A 16,845-nucleotide genomic window follows, 5' to 3' on the forward strand; every position below is an offset into this window, starting at 1 on the left:
AACAAAGTGTTCTTCCTGCTCCTCTTTCGGTAAAAAACTGAGGGATGGGGCTGAAGAAATGTAATCACTCAAATTATGCCTATGTCTTGAAAACATTACAGCACGGTAGATTTACTAAATTTACTGGTTTTATTCAAACTCAAACCCTATATAAATGCCACTTGCGCTTTATGGAAGAGACTGCATGCGCAGGGATGGCTCGCCATTCACCTCGTCCAATTCTCCCTTGTGTTCATAGGGTGAACTGGCGGTTAGCTGCCAGAGTGTATGCACTGCAAACAAAATCATAAAATAAATTCTGATACTGAAACTAAATCATAATGTATTTATATTTAACATGCCCCGTTTTTGGTTAGAATGAGATTTCATGAATCATGTCTGCGATTCAAATGCGTTACCATTGCGCCAAACAGCGCTTGTAAAATGATCGTTATAGGTTACTGATTATATATGTTGAGCACTTACCCACTACTGTTAGCTTTTAAACAATGTATAATCAAGAAAAATTTCAGTAACCTCTTCTACCAAGAAGTGACACGTCCAATACATCGCCATCAAGACACTGACAGGAACTGCAGATCTGTATGTAATACAGCCACCATCCGCTGGGATTTTGTGCTGTATCCTCACCATTTCTCTCCTGTAGACTGAAAATTGACCAAGAAGCCCAAACATATATTTGACTAACACAATAATTTCAAACCTTGCTTACATTTGTATACGTTAACATTTCTTTCTATTATGTATGGGAATACTTGAACAGATTTCTTAAATTAAAATCACTTGAGCAGATTTCCTGGTGTTTTTACTCTTTTATAAAGGTGGTTCTGATCCTGAATGCTGATTGGTTAAAACCACATCCCAGCCCGTGTTTATTCCACAAGTTACCACCAGCTAAATCTACGGCATTAAAATGCCTATTTACCTCCATCTGACTTTGCAATCCACTGGCTCATCAGTCCAGCCAGGCAATTGTATTTATAAAGCCCTTCTTACATCAGCTGATGTCACAAAGTGCTGTACAGAAACCCAGCCTAGAACCCCAATTTATTAACTTGATCTCCACTGTAAAAAGCATCTAGACATCTCACATTTCTTTTAGACTAATATTTAGTTTTCAACAGCGGCGGTTAAAATAAACCTTGCTGTCTGCCTCTAACATTTGCAAGATTGTTTCAGTATTCAAATTCGATCTCCAGCTGTAATGTAATGAACGTTTCAGGATGAGACAGACTGGCAGGCAGCATTTCTCAGCCTGTCAATCAGGAAACAGCTGGCAGCATTTTATGTATTTATATACAGTACCAGTCAAGAGTTTGGACACTTAATTATTCAAGGGTTTTAATTTATTTAGACTATTTACTAAGTGTGCAAAGCTGCCATCGAGGCAAAGGGTGGCTACTTTGAAGAATCTCTATCAAATGTATTTTGATTTAACACTTTTTTTGGTTACTACATGATACCATATGTATTTCATAGTTTTGATGTATTCACTATTATTCTACAATGTAGAAAATGGTAAAGAAAAAAAACTGGAATGACTAGGTGCCAACTTTTGACTGGTACTGTATGTGTGTGTGTGTATACACACTTTTTACCTTTTATTTTACTAGGCAAGTCAGTTAAGAACAAATTCTTATTTTCAATGACGGCCTATGAACAGTGGGTTAACTGCCTGTTCAGGAGCAGAACGACAGATTTGTACCTTGTCAGCTCGAGGATTCGAATTTGCAACCTTTCGGTTACTAGTCCAACGCTCTAACCACTAGGCTACCCTAGGAAGTTTACATACACTTAGGTTGGAGTCATTAAAACAAATTTTTCAACCACTCCACAAATTTCTTGTTAACAAACTATGGTTTTGGCAATTCTTTTAGGACATCTACTTCTTGCTTGACAAGTAATTTTTCCAACAATTGTTTACAGACAGATTATTTCACTTGTAATTCACTGTATCACAATTCCAGTGGGTCAAAGTATACATACACTAAGTTGACTGTGCCTTTAAACAGCTTGGAAAATTCCTGAAACTGATGTTATGGCTTTAGAAGATTCTGATGTGCTGCAGGAGGTACTGGTGCACTTCACAAAATAGATGGCATCATGAGGAAATGATGTGGATATATTGAAGCAACCTCTCCATACATCAGTCATGAAGTTAAAGCTTGGTCGCAAATGGGTCTTCCAAATGAACAATGACCCCACACATACTTCCAAAGTTGTGGCAAAATGGCTTGAGGACAAAGTCAAGGTATTAGAGTGGCAATCACAAAGCCCTGACCTCGATCCTAGAGAATTTGTGAAGAACTGAATTAGCGTGTGCGAGCAAGGGGGCCTACAATCCTGACTCTGTTATACACCAGCTCTCAGGAGGAATGGGCCAAAATTCACCCAACTTATTGTGGGAAGCTTGTGGAAGGCTACCCAAAACGTTTGACCCAAGTTAAACAATTTAAAGGCAATGCTACCAAATACCAATTGAGTGTATGTAAACTTCTGACCCACTGGGAATGTGATGAAATAAATAAAAGCTCAAATAAATCACTCTACTATTATTCTGACATTTCCCATTCTTAAAATAAAGTGGTCATCCTAACTGACCTAAAACAGGGAATTTTTACTTGGATTAAATGTCAGGAATTGTGAAAATTGAGTTTAAATGTATTTGGCTACAGTGTATGTAAAATTCCGACTTCAATTGTATATACAGGGTCAGTTCCAATACCATATTTACATTGTGCAGGGATACGGGAGTGATGGAGGTAGATATGTATAGAGGAAAGGTGACTAGGCATCGGGATATAAGATAAACAGAGTAACAGCAGCTTGTAGGTGTGCGTGTGTGGAGAGTCAGTATAAAAGTATGTGCATATTATGTGTGAGTGAGGAGATGATGGTGTGTGTCGGGTCCTGTGAGTGTGATACTAAAAGGTCAATAAAGATCCAAGGTTAACTCTGTGTAGCTATTTTTCAGTCTTAGTCCTGATCTTGATTTCCTTGCGTTTTTTCTAATCTCAGTCTGCTCCTCCCTCCTCTTTTCTGAGCAGAGCAGGCAAGCCCGTTGCCCTAGCAATTCCAGACTCCACACAGTGTGTACACATGCTGCTCCAGGGCCAGTACAGTTCTTCAGTCAAACATGTAAGCTGTTCAAGAGCCTGTTGGTGCCAGACTTGATGTAACGGTACCGCTTGCCATGTGGAAGCAGAGAGAATAGTCTATGGGTTGGGGTTGGAGTTAACGATTTTCCGAGCCTTCCTTTCACATCGCCTGATATTGATGTCCTGGATGGCAAGGAGCTCGGCCCAAGTGATGTACTAGGCTGTCCGTACTACCCTCTGTAGAACCATGCAATCGAGGGCGGTACTATTGCCATACCAGGCAGTGATGCACCCTGTCAAGATGCTCTCAATGGTACAGCCAAACTTTTTCAACCTCCTGAGGGGGAAGAGGCGCGATCTTGTGTGTTTTGACTATTTGAAGTTTTTTGTGATTTGGACACCGAGGAACTGCTCCACTGCAGCCATGTTCAAATGTATTTATGAAGCCCTTTTTAAATCCGCAGATGTAACAGAGTGCTTTATACAGAAACCCAGTCTAAAACCCCTAACAGCAAGCAATGCAGATGTAGAAGCTGATGCAGATGTAGAAATACTCCCTAGAAAGGCAGGAACCTAGGAAGAAACCTTGTAGAGGAACAAGGCTCTGAGGGGTGGCCAGTCCTCTTCTGGCTGTACGAGGTGGAGATTATAAGAGTACATGGCCATTAAGGTCAGATCGTTCCTCAAGATGTTCAAACCTTCATAGATGACCAACAGGGTCAAATAATAATTTGTGTTTGTAGAGGGTGCCACAGGTCAGCACCTCAGGAGTAAATGTCCGTTGGCTTTTCATAGCCAAGCATTCAGAAGTGGAGAGAGGTAGAGAGACTAAAACAGCAGGTTCGTTGGTGATCAGGCCTACCACCATCGAGTCGTCAGCAAACTTGATGATGGTGTTGGAGTTGTGCGTAGCCACGTAGTTGTGGGTGAACAGGGTGTACAGGAGGGGGCTAAGCACACACCCCTGTGTTGAGGGTCAGCGTGGCGAAGGTGATGCCTTTCCTCACCATCTGGCATCGGCTCAGTCTCAACGTCAACAATGAAGAGGCGACTCCGAGATGCTGGCCTTCTAGGCAGGGTTGCAAAGAAAATAACAGACCAATAAAAAGAAATAATTAAGATTGACAAAAGAACACAAACACTGGACAGAGGACTCCAGCATCCCGACAGTCACCTATTCACTGTTGACGTTTGGTGTTTTGCGGGTACTATTTAATGAAGCTACCAGTTGAGGACTTGGAGAGGCGTCTGTTTCTCAAACTAGACACTAATGTATTTGTCCTCTTGCTCGGTTGTGCACCGGGGCCTCCCACTCCTCTTTCTATTCTGGTTAGAGCCAGTTTGCATTGTTCTGTGAAGGGAGTATTACACAGCGTTGTATGAGATCTTCAGTTTCTTGGCAATTTCTTGCATGGAATAGCCTTCATTTCTCAGAAAAATAATAGTTTCAGAAGAAAGTTATTTGTTTCTGGACATTTTGAGCCTGTATTCGAACTGGTGCTCCAGATACTCAACTAGTCTAAAGGCCAGTTAAAGGGGTTTACATTTATTTTATTTTTATTTATTTTTATCCCCAATTTCGTGGTATCCAATTAGTAGTTACTGTCTTGTCTCATCGCTGCAACTCCTGTACGGACTCGGGAGAGCCATGCGTCCTCCGAAATGCAACCCAACCAAGCTGCACTGCTTCTTGACACAGCGCACATCCAACCCGGAAGCCAGCTGCACCAATGTGTCGGAGGAAACACTATACCTAGCGACCTGGTCAGCGTGCACTGCGCCCGGTCCGCCACAGGAGTCGCTAGTGGGCGATGAGACGAGGATATCCCTGCCGGCCAAACCCTCCCTAACCCTGGGCTAATTGTGCGTCGCCCCATGAGCCTCCCGGTCGGCTGCGGCAGAGCCTGGGTTCAAACCCAGAATCTCTGGTGGCACAGTTAGCACTGCAATGCAGTGCCCTAGACCACTGCGCCACCTGGGAAGAAGGCCAGTTATATTGCTTGTTTAATCAGCACAACCATTTTCAGCTGTGTTAACATAATTGCAAAAGGGTTTTCTAATGATCAATTAGCCTTCTAAAATGATAAACTTGGATTAGCTAACACAACGTGCCATTGGAACATAGGAGTGATGGTTGCTGATAATGGGCCTCTGTACGCTTATGTATAAATTCCATAATAAATCTGCTGTTTCCAGCTACAATAGTCATTTACAACATTAACAATGTCTACACTGTATTTCTGATCAATTTGATGTTATTTTAATGGACAAAAGAGTTGATTTTCTTTCAAAAACAAGGACATTTCTAGGTGACCCAAACTTTTGAACTGTAGTGTAGGTAGGTGCTACCGAATGTCTTTTTTTTTTTTACCTTTACAAGTGAATGTGAACAAGAGACATTGTGCAAATTAACAAAATGTTGATGCATGCTTGTTTGACGGAAGAACTGTACTGGCCCTGGAGCAGCATGTGTACACACTGTGTGGAGTCTGGAATTGCTAGGGCAACGGGCTTGCCTGCTCTGCTCAGAAAAGAGGAGGGAGGAGCAGACTGAGATTAGAAAAAACGCAAGGAAATCAAGATAGCAGTGGCAGATTGCAGATGGCAGAACGCTAGCGGTACATAATGCCCCGCCTCTCAATTCAGCCAATTACGTCGATAACTAGCAAATTAAACTTCGGGATTAACGCAGAATTCTGTGTTTTTCACTCAGGAAAAAAAACTAAACGTTTAAGAATTATCTTGCTGTGTTTTGTAAACGCAGATCTAAAATGCTTTTTATTGTAATTTCTGCTCGACATTCACGAACAGGCATTCGATCAGCAGACATCAGTGCTGGACTGATGTGTAGCGACATTTCTCCGGTACTTTTCGATGTAGCCTGCTTTTCTCAGGTAAAATACAAGATTCATTTTTAGCAAAACATTGGCTACATTCTTTCTATGATAAGCATTAGAAATGTGATGGCCATGCATTGTTTTTGCAACAACAAAAAATGCCCTTGCTTCATTTTCTTTTGTGGCTGCCAGCCAAATAGCATTGCACTTCTCTTGTCATCTGATGAAAATTAAGCTATTTTCTGCCAAATGTGTTGGATTAATGCATTTTCTGTGGAGGAAAACTATAGTTGCAATTTCCTACCTGGAAATTGAGACCCGAAGTATCATTCCTTATAGAGACGAAGAGATGGACGTTTATTCTGAGGTTTGCTAAACGCCATTGCCTGTCCAGTTTGGAGGAGTGTCTGTGTGAGCTGGTGAGACGATACGAGAACCTTTACAACCCTTCAATGCGGTTGTATTCGGACAAGCAAGCAAAGGACGATAGGTGGAAAGAGAGAGCTCGTGACATTTGAGCACCGATATCAAAGAAACACGGAGAAAGATTCGGTACTGGTATGTTCGTAATCTGAAAAGTGTGAAGGAGACTAGGAGTGCGGCCACAGCAAAGGCTGATCTGGCCTGATGTGATTTGGGGTCTTTGGGGTTTCTTATATCCCAGGAGGTTTTCATGATGCAATCCAACTAGTAGAGTGCAATAAGGATTTTAATGATTCCTTTGCCCTCGTGGATCTGGCTGATTGGTTGAGTCATATGAAAATGCCAAATAAATGCCATGATTAAGAATAGGCCTATAGGCTAATCTGAGGGCCTATAAGAAAAACACAGCAGGCAGGGCTCTTGAGTATTCTATAGTTTCTTAAACTGGGAATTCAAATTATGCTCAGATTATAGTGTTTTGGAAATTATGGGGGAAACCACCTGAGTGCAAATTGTAGTCGCTTAATTCCCTAATTTGGAGTTGGAGGACGGAAGAATTTAGGGTCACATCCATAATCTTCTGAACCTACATGGTGCCTCATAAACAACCTGTTGAACACACTTTTGATTTGATGGCTGACTACGTGGCCTTCGGCTCCTATGCTCTTCCTCGTGGTGTTCTGTCTCTCATTCATGTTTTCTCTGTTTGATAGAATTCCTGTGTAAGGAATCTCCAAGAGTTCACATCCACTTTGAACGTGTGGACATAAAGGAAATTCCTCCGGAGTCTGTGTTTTTCCGTGGGTGGCTGCACAAGCGATTTGAGATCAAGGACCAGTGAGTATCCTCCTATCCTCCTCTCTCTAACCCTGTCTGACATTACGACACTGACCAACCTGCTATACACAATTTCCACGTGTAGGCCAAGGTTCAGTTCATGTTAGGAAAATTAATCAGAACTGTTGCCACCACTTCAAATGGTGGACTGCAATGTTAATTTTAAGGATGTTAGAACTGGTCTGTTTTGATTGCTCATTCAATCATATGAGTGCCCTGACTACACAATAAAACTGTGCACAGAATATCCAGGTTTATGGGAAAATCTGATTGGAGGAGTCCGGACTTCTTGGTTATTCTCATTTGATGCCGTGAATTTTTCAACCATAATTTCTGGAAGATCTCGGAATTAGTGAATATTTGCAAACCTAGAACTGACAATTACAGTTATCAATTGGTATGATTGGTTAATTTTATACACAAACTGGGGATATGTGTTAACTCTAAAATGAACCTTCTCTTTATCCACAGGATGTTGACTACTTTCTATGAGTCTGAGGATCCAGACAAAAAAGGCAAATTCCCTGGAGAAGGTCAAAGGTCCCATCTGAGTATTATGAAGATGTTGCCATCGCTGCTATTTTTGGGAGGGGGCTAACACTGCCAATGCTGATGACGGAGTCTGGCAGGAAACTCTATGTCCGAAACTGGGTGTATGGGACTCTGTTGGGATAGCTCTGGGTGAATGTTAGTCCATAGGAAGCTTGTGGTGGTCATCATGCCATTTGCTCTGAGTATGGAAAGACCTTGCCCTTTCACTCACCCATCAAGCAGGTGAGTGTGTTTTTTTTTCTTCTAACAAAGCACTTGTTGCTGTTAAGGTTTATGGGCTTCTACAATTCTGTCCAAATGTATGGCTCATTTCCTAACTAAACAGCTGTAAGAGAGATTGGGAGAGAGAAGCCGTTTTGTTTCTTGTGCTGCTTGTTTCTTGCTCTATTGTTGTGTGCATCAGAACTTGCATCCAGATAAGGCGAGAAAAATATAAATAGGGGATGTTGAAATGAGGCATATTTCTTTCTTGAATTTCCCCCTTTATCTCAGCCATAAAGTATGACTCGATAGATTTCTTCCCTAAACCCTTTAGGCCTGTTACATAATAAATGTAGCCAATTCTGTACTTTTGCATGTCCAGTGTCCAGCATCCCTTTTCAACATGATGTAATCTTTCATTAGTTGACTAGAGTTAAGTTCAGCTCTCCGTTTGAGATGTTATGCTGCGCTCATGTGCTCTTGGAATTATTGACATCTCGGGACAGAGAAACTCCCCAAAAGCTCCCAGAATGTTCAGAACTGAGTTTACAACATCCAAAAACGAGTTTCCAAGTAGTAAATAGGAGTGGGGAGTTCACATGGAACAATAACATATATCATACTCTGAGTCTGAGCTTCCCAGTAAGCTAGCTTCGAGTTTACTATTCTAAGAAGCATGTGAACTCAGCATTAGAGAACAGATTTAATATTCAGTACTCATTAAAAAAAGAGTGATTAGTGTTTATCCAATTGATATGTTCATGAGGGTGATGTAGGGTTTAGGTCTTTAGTGATGGTTACTTAGCCATACATGTTTAATGTTCTCTTTTTTTAATGCCAAGTTCCAAGGTGTCTGCTGTATTTGTTTTACTTGTTTGAGTTGTTGCAAAAGTTCCACAAATTGTTGCCAAACTACATACAAGTGCAGGGGTATCGAATAGGTATTTTAGGTGGAGCAACACGTCTGTAATCAGGTCAATGTCCTGTCTGCTCTACCTGAAGAACCAATATTGTATTGTCTTTTGTAGTTGACCTAAAGATGGCAAGTGTACTACATTTTCATTAGATTTTCTAAAACCAATTCTGTTGGTACAGCTTGTTATTCAGAGGAAATTTTGTGTACACTGCCTTTATGCCATGTTATAGATTACACAAGGGGTATGGATAGCTATGTATTGAGAAGGCCAACTGTAGAGGATCCCTATATATAATTAATATTTCTTTGTATACAAAGCCAACTGCATAATATGCATCACTATAACAAAAAAATACTATGCCCATTGTTTTTCATAATATAAACATGACTTTTTCCACTCACTTTTACATGACGCTATTCTTAGCTTATTTATTAAAGGACTCTTCCGATAAGGATTTAATTAGGCAGTGGTAATAGCAACTGCCACGCCAAGGCCTCGCTTACTTATCCTTCCTTTAATAACAATGTGTAACGACAAAACAGTTAAAACGTTACTTCATTCAATTTGTTTAATTCTGTCAATTTGATTAAAAAAGCAAACAAGCTGATTGTAAATAATAAAACAATTATTGTAGAAACTATTGTGCCAATTGTCCACCTTCTGTAGGAGTTAGTCAGTCCTTGGCTTCGCTTCTACTGAGGACGGCATGTAATGACTGCACTGGGACTCCCTCTACTGGACAGCACTTGAACTGTTCTGCACACCACAGTTTATTGGTCTGTCTTCAGTTTTTTTAGTTTATTTTATTTAACCTTTATTTAACTAGGCAAGTCAGTTAAGAACTAATTCTTATTTACATTAATGGCCTACCTGGGTGACACTGGGCCAATTGTGCGCTGCTCTATGGGACTCCCAATCACGACCGGTTGTGATACACCCTGGAATCGAACTAGGGTCTTTAGTGACGCAGTGCCTTAGACCGCAGCGCCACAGTTCATGAGCTTTTGGTGGGCTGTAGTATATGCTGGAATATTTTTGTTTTAAAGCACTTGATTTTGAGAAACTTGTGGAATTTCTAAAGTAATGTTTTAATATTTGAAATGTTTTGTGGTAAATAAAGTACCTCTTGGTGTTTCATCAAGCTAAGAGGAGTTTTTTTTTATTTTTATGTCCATGTCTTTTTCATACACTGGCGTAAAGCTTCAAGTCTCTATTTTATTCTGTTATTACTTGACAGCATGATAATGTATCATGCTTTTGTATATCACTGGTCAAAAAATAAATCCTGGCTACCAAACGCACCCACATGCAGTGCTGTTCGAAATGTCTACCAAATGGCTTTGTATAAAAAGTTCAGAATCACAAATGTTACTATTCAGCTCGGTTCCAATGGTATATTGTTCACTTTGAAGTTTGTTTCAAGTCTACTTTGAAATTCAGGTATTTTCTTTAAAATTATCAAATGTGTTTATTTTCTGATATGTACATGGATAGACTGTATTGCTGAAATGTTGTAGTACTGGGACTTTACCGCTGCCATCGCTACAGATCAAACATTCCTAAAAAAAATATGGAATGAAGGCTCTGAAGTTTATAATCTTTGCATGTTGATTGAATAGATTTGTATTTTTTATGTTAATTTCACAATGTCCCTCTAAAACTATCTAATGCGCTGCTTAGAACGTTCAGAAGATTGTGCTGCTCTTATGCCTGACCTTTAATACTTGTTAATGCAGTGCAGCCAAAGAGACATACTTATGTACTTCGACCTTATGTACTCACCTTTACCCTATAGCACATAACTGAACCTGATCAGAAACCATAAACTTGTTCAGTGATGATTCAAACATGCTTGTGTTCATTTGTGTTTTTGAGACTTTAGTAATAAAGGAATGACATTCAAAATAATTTGAATTGAATTTCTTACTTTTTAGTTGGTTGAAAACTGGTTGAACGAGAAGGGTGCAGTCAATATCCTGAATATTCATCAGTCAACATAGTACCTGTTGGGTGATTGGTTGAGCCTTCTTGAGTGTGTGACTTCACAGATGCTCTACAGAGCCATCTGTTTAGCTAGCTCGTGCCGCCGGTATGAGCAGTTAGCACCGTCTGAACGACTTGGGAAACCAGCTTCATCACCAAATTAATTGGGAAATAAATAAGTCTCACCAGCTAGCTACCAATTTATTTTGGTTTCACTGTCCGATCATTCAAAAAACGACCCCTTGTTATTTCTACCTTTCCACAAAGGTATGTGTTGTTTGACACGTGCAAGTTAACCCAAATGTATCAAATAGGCAGTGGTGATTTTAGCATGTAAATCTTGGTGGGGCAAAAAAATAAGTGGGATGCATGCCAGCAAAGCCACTAAACAATACATTAATTGCACTATAACATTGACAGTGTCCACAAACGGCCTACATAAAGCTGTCCCAACATCTTACCGCTGCTACACCTGGCTATCAGCGGAGCCTTATCTGGCAGCGAAACAGTTCAATTCAGCCTCATTTATTGCCTTTAAAAAAAAACTGCTGATATGGATGACTTGTTTAAACAAATGTGGTTTCTAATGAAAATTGAGATGTACAAACTATGGAATAAGGGGACAACAAGCGGATAAGAGGCAGTTCATAATTTTGTTTAAGCCATTAAGCGAGCTAGGACGGACGTAGTCAATATAACTATTTGTTTAGCACTTTTGAAATGTACAGCGACAGAATTCAGAACATGGGCCGTTCTTAGTGTTCTCCCTTTACACCAAGTCGGAACCGTAGGATAAATAAAGGGGGCATATAAGCAGACAATGACAGCTCTTACAATATTCGATGATTACATTTCTCTAAAACAAGCTATAGGCTACGTCCCCACCAAGTCAGAACAGTAAGTGAAATTAAGGTTAATGGACCAAATTATTAAGGTGAGGCACATGGACTAGTAACATCTTACTACACAACATACAGTAAGTATTACTTTCTTAGCTACAGTATACATATCTCCCTGGCATATTACATAATTTATGCAGTGGCATACAATGCATTTTTGGTCTCACCTTGTTGTGCTGTGCTCGCTTTGAGGACAATACAGTGCCACCGACACGGCAAGCTACCAAAACCTGTGGACTCTCCTTCACCTCAGCCAATGCGAGTAAAACATTTAAACGTGTTAACCATCGCAAGGCTGCCAGCCCAGACAGCATCCCTAGCCGCGTTCTCAGAGCATGTGCAGACCAGCTGGCTGGTGTGTTTCCAGACATATTCAATCAATTCCTATCCCTGTCTGCTGTTCCCACATGCTTCAAGAGGGCCACAATTGTTCCTGTTCCCAAGAAAGCTAAGGTAACTGAGCTAAACGATTATCGCCCCGTAGCACTCACTTCCGTCATCATGAAGTGCTTTGAGAGACTAGTCAAGGATCATATCACCTCCACCTTACCTGTCACCCTAGACCCACTCCAATTTGCTTACTGCCCCAATAGGTCCACAGACGATGCAATCACGCTGCACACTGCCCTATCCCATCTGGACAAGAGCAATACCTATGTAAGAATGCAGTTCATCGACTACAGCTCAGCATTTAACACCATAGTACCCTCCAAACTCGTCATTAAAGTCTCGACCCCGCCCTGTGCAACTGGGTCCTGGACTTTCTGATGCGCCGCCCTCAGGTGGTGAGGGTAGGAAACAACATCTCCACCCTGCTGATCCTCAACACCAGGGCGTTCGCAGCCCTCTCCTGTTCACCCATGACTAAGTGGCCATGCACGCCTCCAACTCAATCATCAAGTTTGCAGACGACACTACAGTGGTAGGCTTGATTACCAACAACGATGAGACGGCCTACATGGAGGAGGTGAGGGCCCTCAGAGTGTGGTGACAGGAAAAAAAACCTCGCACTCAACGTCAACAAAACAAAGGAGATGATCGTGGACTTCAGGAAACAGCAGAGGGAGCACCCCCTATCGACATCGACGGGACAGTAGTGGAGAAGGTGGAAAGTTTTAAGTTCCTCGGCATACACATCACGGACAAACTGAAGTGGTCCACCCACACAGACAGGAGGCTGAAGAAATTTGGCTTGTCACCAAAAACACTCAACCTTTACAGATGCACAATCGAGAGCATCCTGTCGGGCTGCTCCGCCCACAACCGTAAGGCGCTCTCGAGAGGGTAGTGAGGTCAGCACAACGCATCACCGGGGGAAAACTATCTGCCCTCCAGGACACCTACACCCCACGATGTCACAGGAAGGCCAAAAAGATCATCAAGGACAACAACCACCCGAGCCACTGCCTATTCAACCTGCTATCATCCAGAAGGCGAGGTCAGTACCGGTGCATCAAATCTCACAGAGAGACTGAAAAACAGCTTCTTTCTCAAGGCCATCAGACTGTTAAACAGCCATCACTAACATTGAGTGGCTGCTGTCAACATACTGACTCAAATCTCTAGCCACTTTAATAATTAAAAAAATTGATATAATAAATGTATCACTAGTCACTTTAAACAATGCCACTTTATATAATATTTACATACCCTACATTACTCATCTCATATGTATATACTGTACTCTATACCATCTACTGCATCTTGCCTATGCCGTTCGGCCATCGCTCATCCATATATTTATATGTACATATTCTTATTCATTCTTTTACACTTGTGTGTATAAGGTAGGTGTTGTGAAATTGTTAGATTACTTGTTCAATATTACTGCATGGTCGGAAATAGAAGCACAAGCATTTCGCTACACTCGCATTAACATCAGCTAACCATTTGTATGTGAACAATGAAAATTTGATTTGATTTGAATAGTAAGGTGGCTCGGCGGTCCTTCTTGGGCAAATATTGTCATCAAAGTCGGGCATTCTCTGGATTTAAGGTGCTTTCAAAACATCTGGGAACTCCGAAAAAACGAGGTTGAATCATGATGACGTCATTAATCTTCAGGTTGTAGCTCTGGAAAGAGGTTGGATTTGCAATTCCGAGTTGGATGACTATTCAAAATATATTTTCCCAGTCGGAGCTTGTCTATTCCCGACTTCCCAGTTGTCTTGAACTCACTGAAGTCAAGTTTTCGCAGTTCCGAGTTAACAGTTGATGTGAGCACAACAAATCATGCTTCATCGACAACATGGCCAATGTTGAATGTTTATCATTTTAGACCTGGAAAAGAGCCCCTTAATCCCTGATTTGGGAGCACACAGCCACTCCACTGAATAGCAGGCTAGTGATTTCTTTGCAATGCTTGCAGTTAGACACACTGATTCTTTCCAAACCACTCATTGTTGAATTTGCCATTTCCAACTTGTTGTGTAATGTTTATATCCAATGGCCGATGAGCACCGATACGTTTTATCTATAATTTATCTTCATTATTTCACTTCATATGACAAGGATTAAGAATGATTTTCCAGTAGATTGTCAACTTGATTCATGATGATGACTGCTAGCTAAGATTTTGAAGTATGATGTTGACATGATCAGTCCAATCAAAGCTACTGTACATATAACGTGATTTGACGTAATTTTATCTGTGGCCAATTACCTTGAGCCTTCTTGGATGGGCACTTCTAATGTAATTCTACGGCAGCACCCAAGGGGCTAGAATTTTCTAGCTCTACCCTTAGACTTGGCGGTGACAAAGTGTCCCCATGAGTGACACAACACTGAGCCAATCACGGCGCAACGCTCTGTATTTTCTGCTGGCTTGCCCCACCACCGCAGAAGCCACTGCACTAGGCTGTGTCATGACTTTGCCCTCTTTGGGTACAGCAAGCACCATCCCCTCTCTCTGCTACTACAACCAGGCTGCTGTGGTCAGAGAGAGGTCGTAAATTCCTGAGGAGAGGATCTCCTCATGGCCACACAGTATAGAGACAGTGAGTTTTCATTGAGAACAATGGAATTTCTTCCACCTCAAAAAACTTGAGGTCCGAACAATATTTATGTTCCGGAGAAGGTATAAAAGATCGGTGACGAATCCAGCTACGAACTGGTCCGTTTGTTACAACTTGGGGAAGCTCACGGGAGACGTTGCGGCCACATTACCATAACACTGTTTATATAATAGCCTCAGATATGAGGTTTACATCTAATTGTTGTATAAGATGAATGAGTGATGATACTGTTTGTAAAATTGTGTAATGTGATTTCGGACTGGTTAATGAAGGAAACTCCAATTCCCTTTTGACTTTAACTAAATCAGAGGACCGCCCATGAGCCCAGTTAGGGTCAGGCATCCTGGGGACAGCCCCTTTTCTGCAACTCCTGAATAAAACCCCAACTTTGAGAAATTCTCAGACCATGTTTTTCTCCATTACGAGGGGACAAAGGTTGCAGACCATTGCTGAATCTTTTAACCATACCACGTGGTTAAACTATTAGACTATTGATACTGACAGAATAAGAACAAGTCTTTGATATTAATTACTATTCTGCAGCTAGGAATTCGGTATCATTGAACGAAAAGAACGACAACCGCAGAAACATCCATTCTACAACAACATGAATGAATGTCGCTCTGAACTATCCCCTCTAACCATGACAGACAGAGAGAGAGAGAGATGGACAATTCTACAAAATAAACAAACTTTTCAACATCGATCAAGACGACACACTGAGCGTAAATATGTACATTGATTGCAATTGTTCCCAAATGAGTGAGCGTTCATGTGCAAAGGATTAATATTTAAATTGTTATTATTATCAACTCTGTAGTGACTTCTCAGGTGAACCCCACTCCCCCTTTTGTCTAACAAGCCGCCATGCCGGTTTAGCCCACTAGGGCACATTCTCCTATAATTTCTTGTAACCATATTTAGTTTGTTTGTGTGCACTTCTGTGATTATTTAGTTAGTTAATAAATAAATGATTTAAGACAATTGATGTATGGATGACTCAGTGAAGACTGGGTTCGTGCAGATAACCAACAATTTACAACGTTTGGAATGAGACTAACGTGAGGTAAAGTAAATCATTCATTAATCAGAAGACTATTGATCAGATATGAAAATATCTGAAATGTTATATTAGGAAATTATAACTTTGTAATCTGAATATTTTCCTTGGTGCCCCGACTTCCTAGTTAATTACAGTTACATGATTAATCAGTTTGATCGCGTAATACTAATTACATAGAATCTTTGATAAAAACTATAAGTCTTCAGTTTAATGATAGCAAAGACACGACAGCTGAAACACCTGCATTTTGGAGCTGCCTTACTCAAGAAAACAAAAAAAGACCATGTTTGTATGCGACTTTATTAACTCAATGATATATTTTTTTACATTGTTTGCAAACTGATATGTGACACGTATGAATGCCAAAATAACATGTAAAACAGGCAAGCCCCCCCAAAAAAGTTGTTTATTTTTTTGGCTAAAAATGTGGGGCTCAAAACAGTTGGGGTTGCCACTGCAAATTGGTCATGTGTCCACGATTAGTTAATAGCTACTGCTTGGCCAGTGATCTATCTAACTATATTAAAGCAATTAGCTCAATTCTGTGGTCAGTGGATAAACTAAATTGAAAAGATTTGTCCGAAAATGAACTAGTCGCCAGTTATTGTTGCCTGTGGTGTAATCATGTTAAACCAATTGGCTAATGTAGCCTCTGTGCCCATGAGCTACCAAGTCTAGATAGCTGTGTCTTTTGGAATCCACGATTAGCTTGTTGGCTACTGCATGGCCAGTGTGAGCCAGCAGGCTACATTTCAGTCAGTAGCTATCCATCTAAATGCGGTGGTCACAGTGGTGTAAAGTACTTAAGTAAAACATACTTTAAAGTACTACTTAAGTAGTTTGTTGTGGTATCTGTACTTTACTATTTATATTTTTGACAATTTTTCCTTCTACATTCCTAAAGAAAATAATAATTTTTACTCCATACATTTATCCTGACACCCAAAGTACTAGTTACATTTTGACAGGAAAATGGTCCAATTCACACACTAATCAAGAGAACATCCCTGGTCATCCCTAC

The 16,845-nt window shown here is 40.8% G+C and overlaps 1 protein-coding gene across 2 annotated transcripts in view; it reads left to right on the plus strand.

Moving 5' to 3' along the window:
* Positions 1-16,845, plus strand: part of LOC115113033 (1-acyl-sn-glycerol-3-phosphate acyltransferase epsilon-like) — an 89,969-nt gene that overhangs the window by 50,529 nt on the left and 22,595 nt on the right. Inside the window, exons 8-9 of one of the 2 annotated variants that reach the window (XM_065012716.1) lie at positions 7,072-7,195; positions 7,667-10,773. The exons of the other annotated variant lie outside the window; for it this stretch is intronic. Coding sequence (XP_064868788.1) covers positions 7,072-7,195; positions 7,667-7,793 — 251 coding nt within the window. The 3' untranslated portion in view covers positions 7,794-10,773. Of the gene's footprint in view, positions 1-7,071; positions 7,196-7,666; positions 10,774-16,845 lie in introns of those variants that run through there. 2 annotated transcript variants of the gene reach the window in all.

This window comes from Oncorhynchus nerka, linkage group LG28, assembly GCF_034236695.1.
Source record: "Oncorhynchus nerka isolate Pitt River linkage group LG28, Oner_Uvic_2.0, whole genome shotgun sequence".
Lineage (NCBI taxonomy): Eukaryota > Metazoa > Chordata > Actinopteri > Salmoniformes > Salmonidae > Oncorhynchus > Oncorhynchus nerka.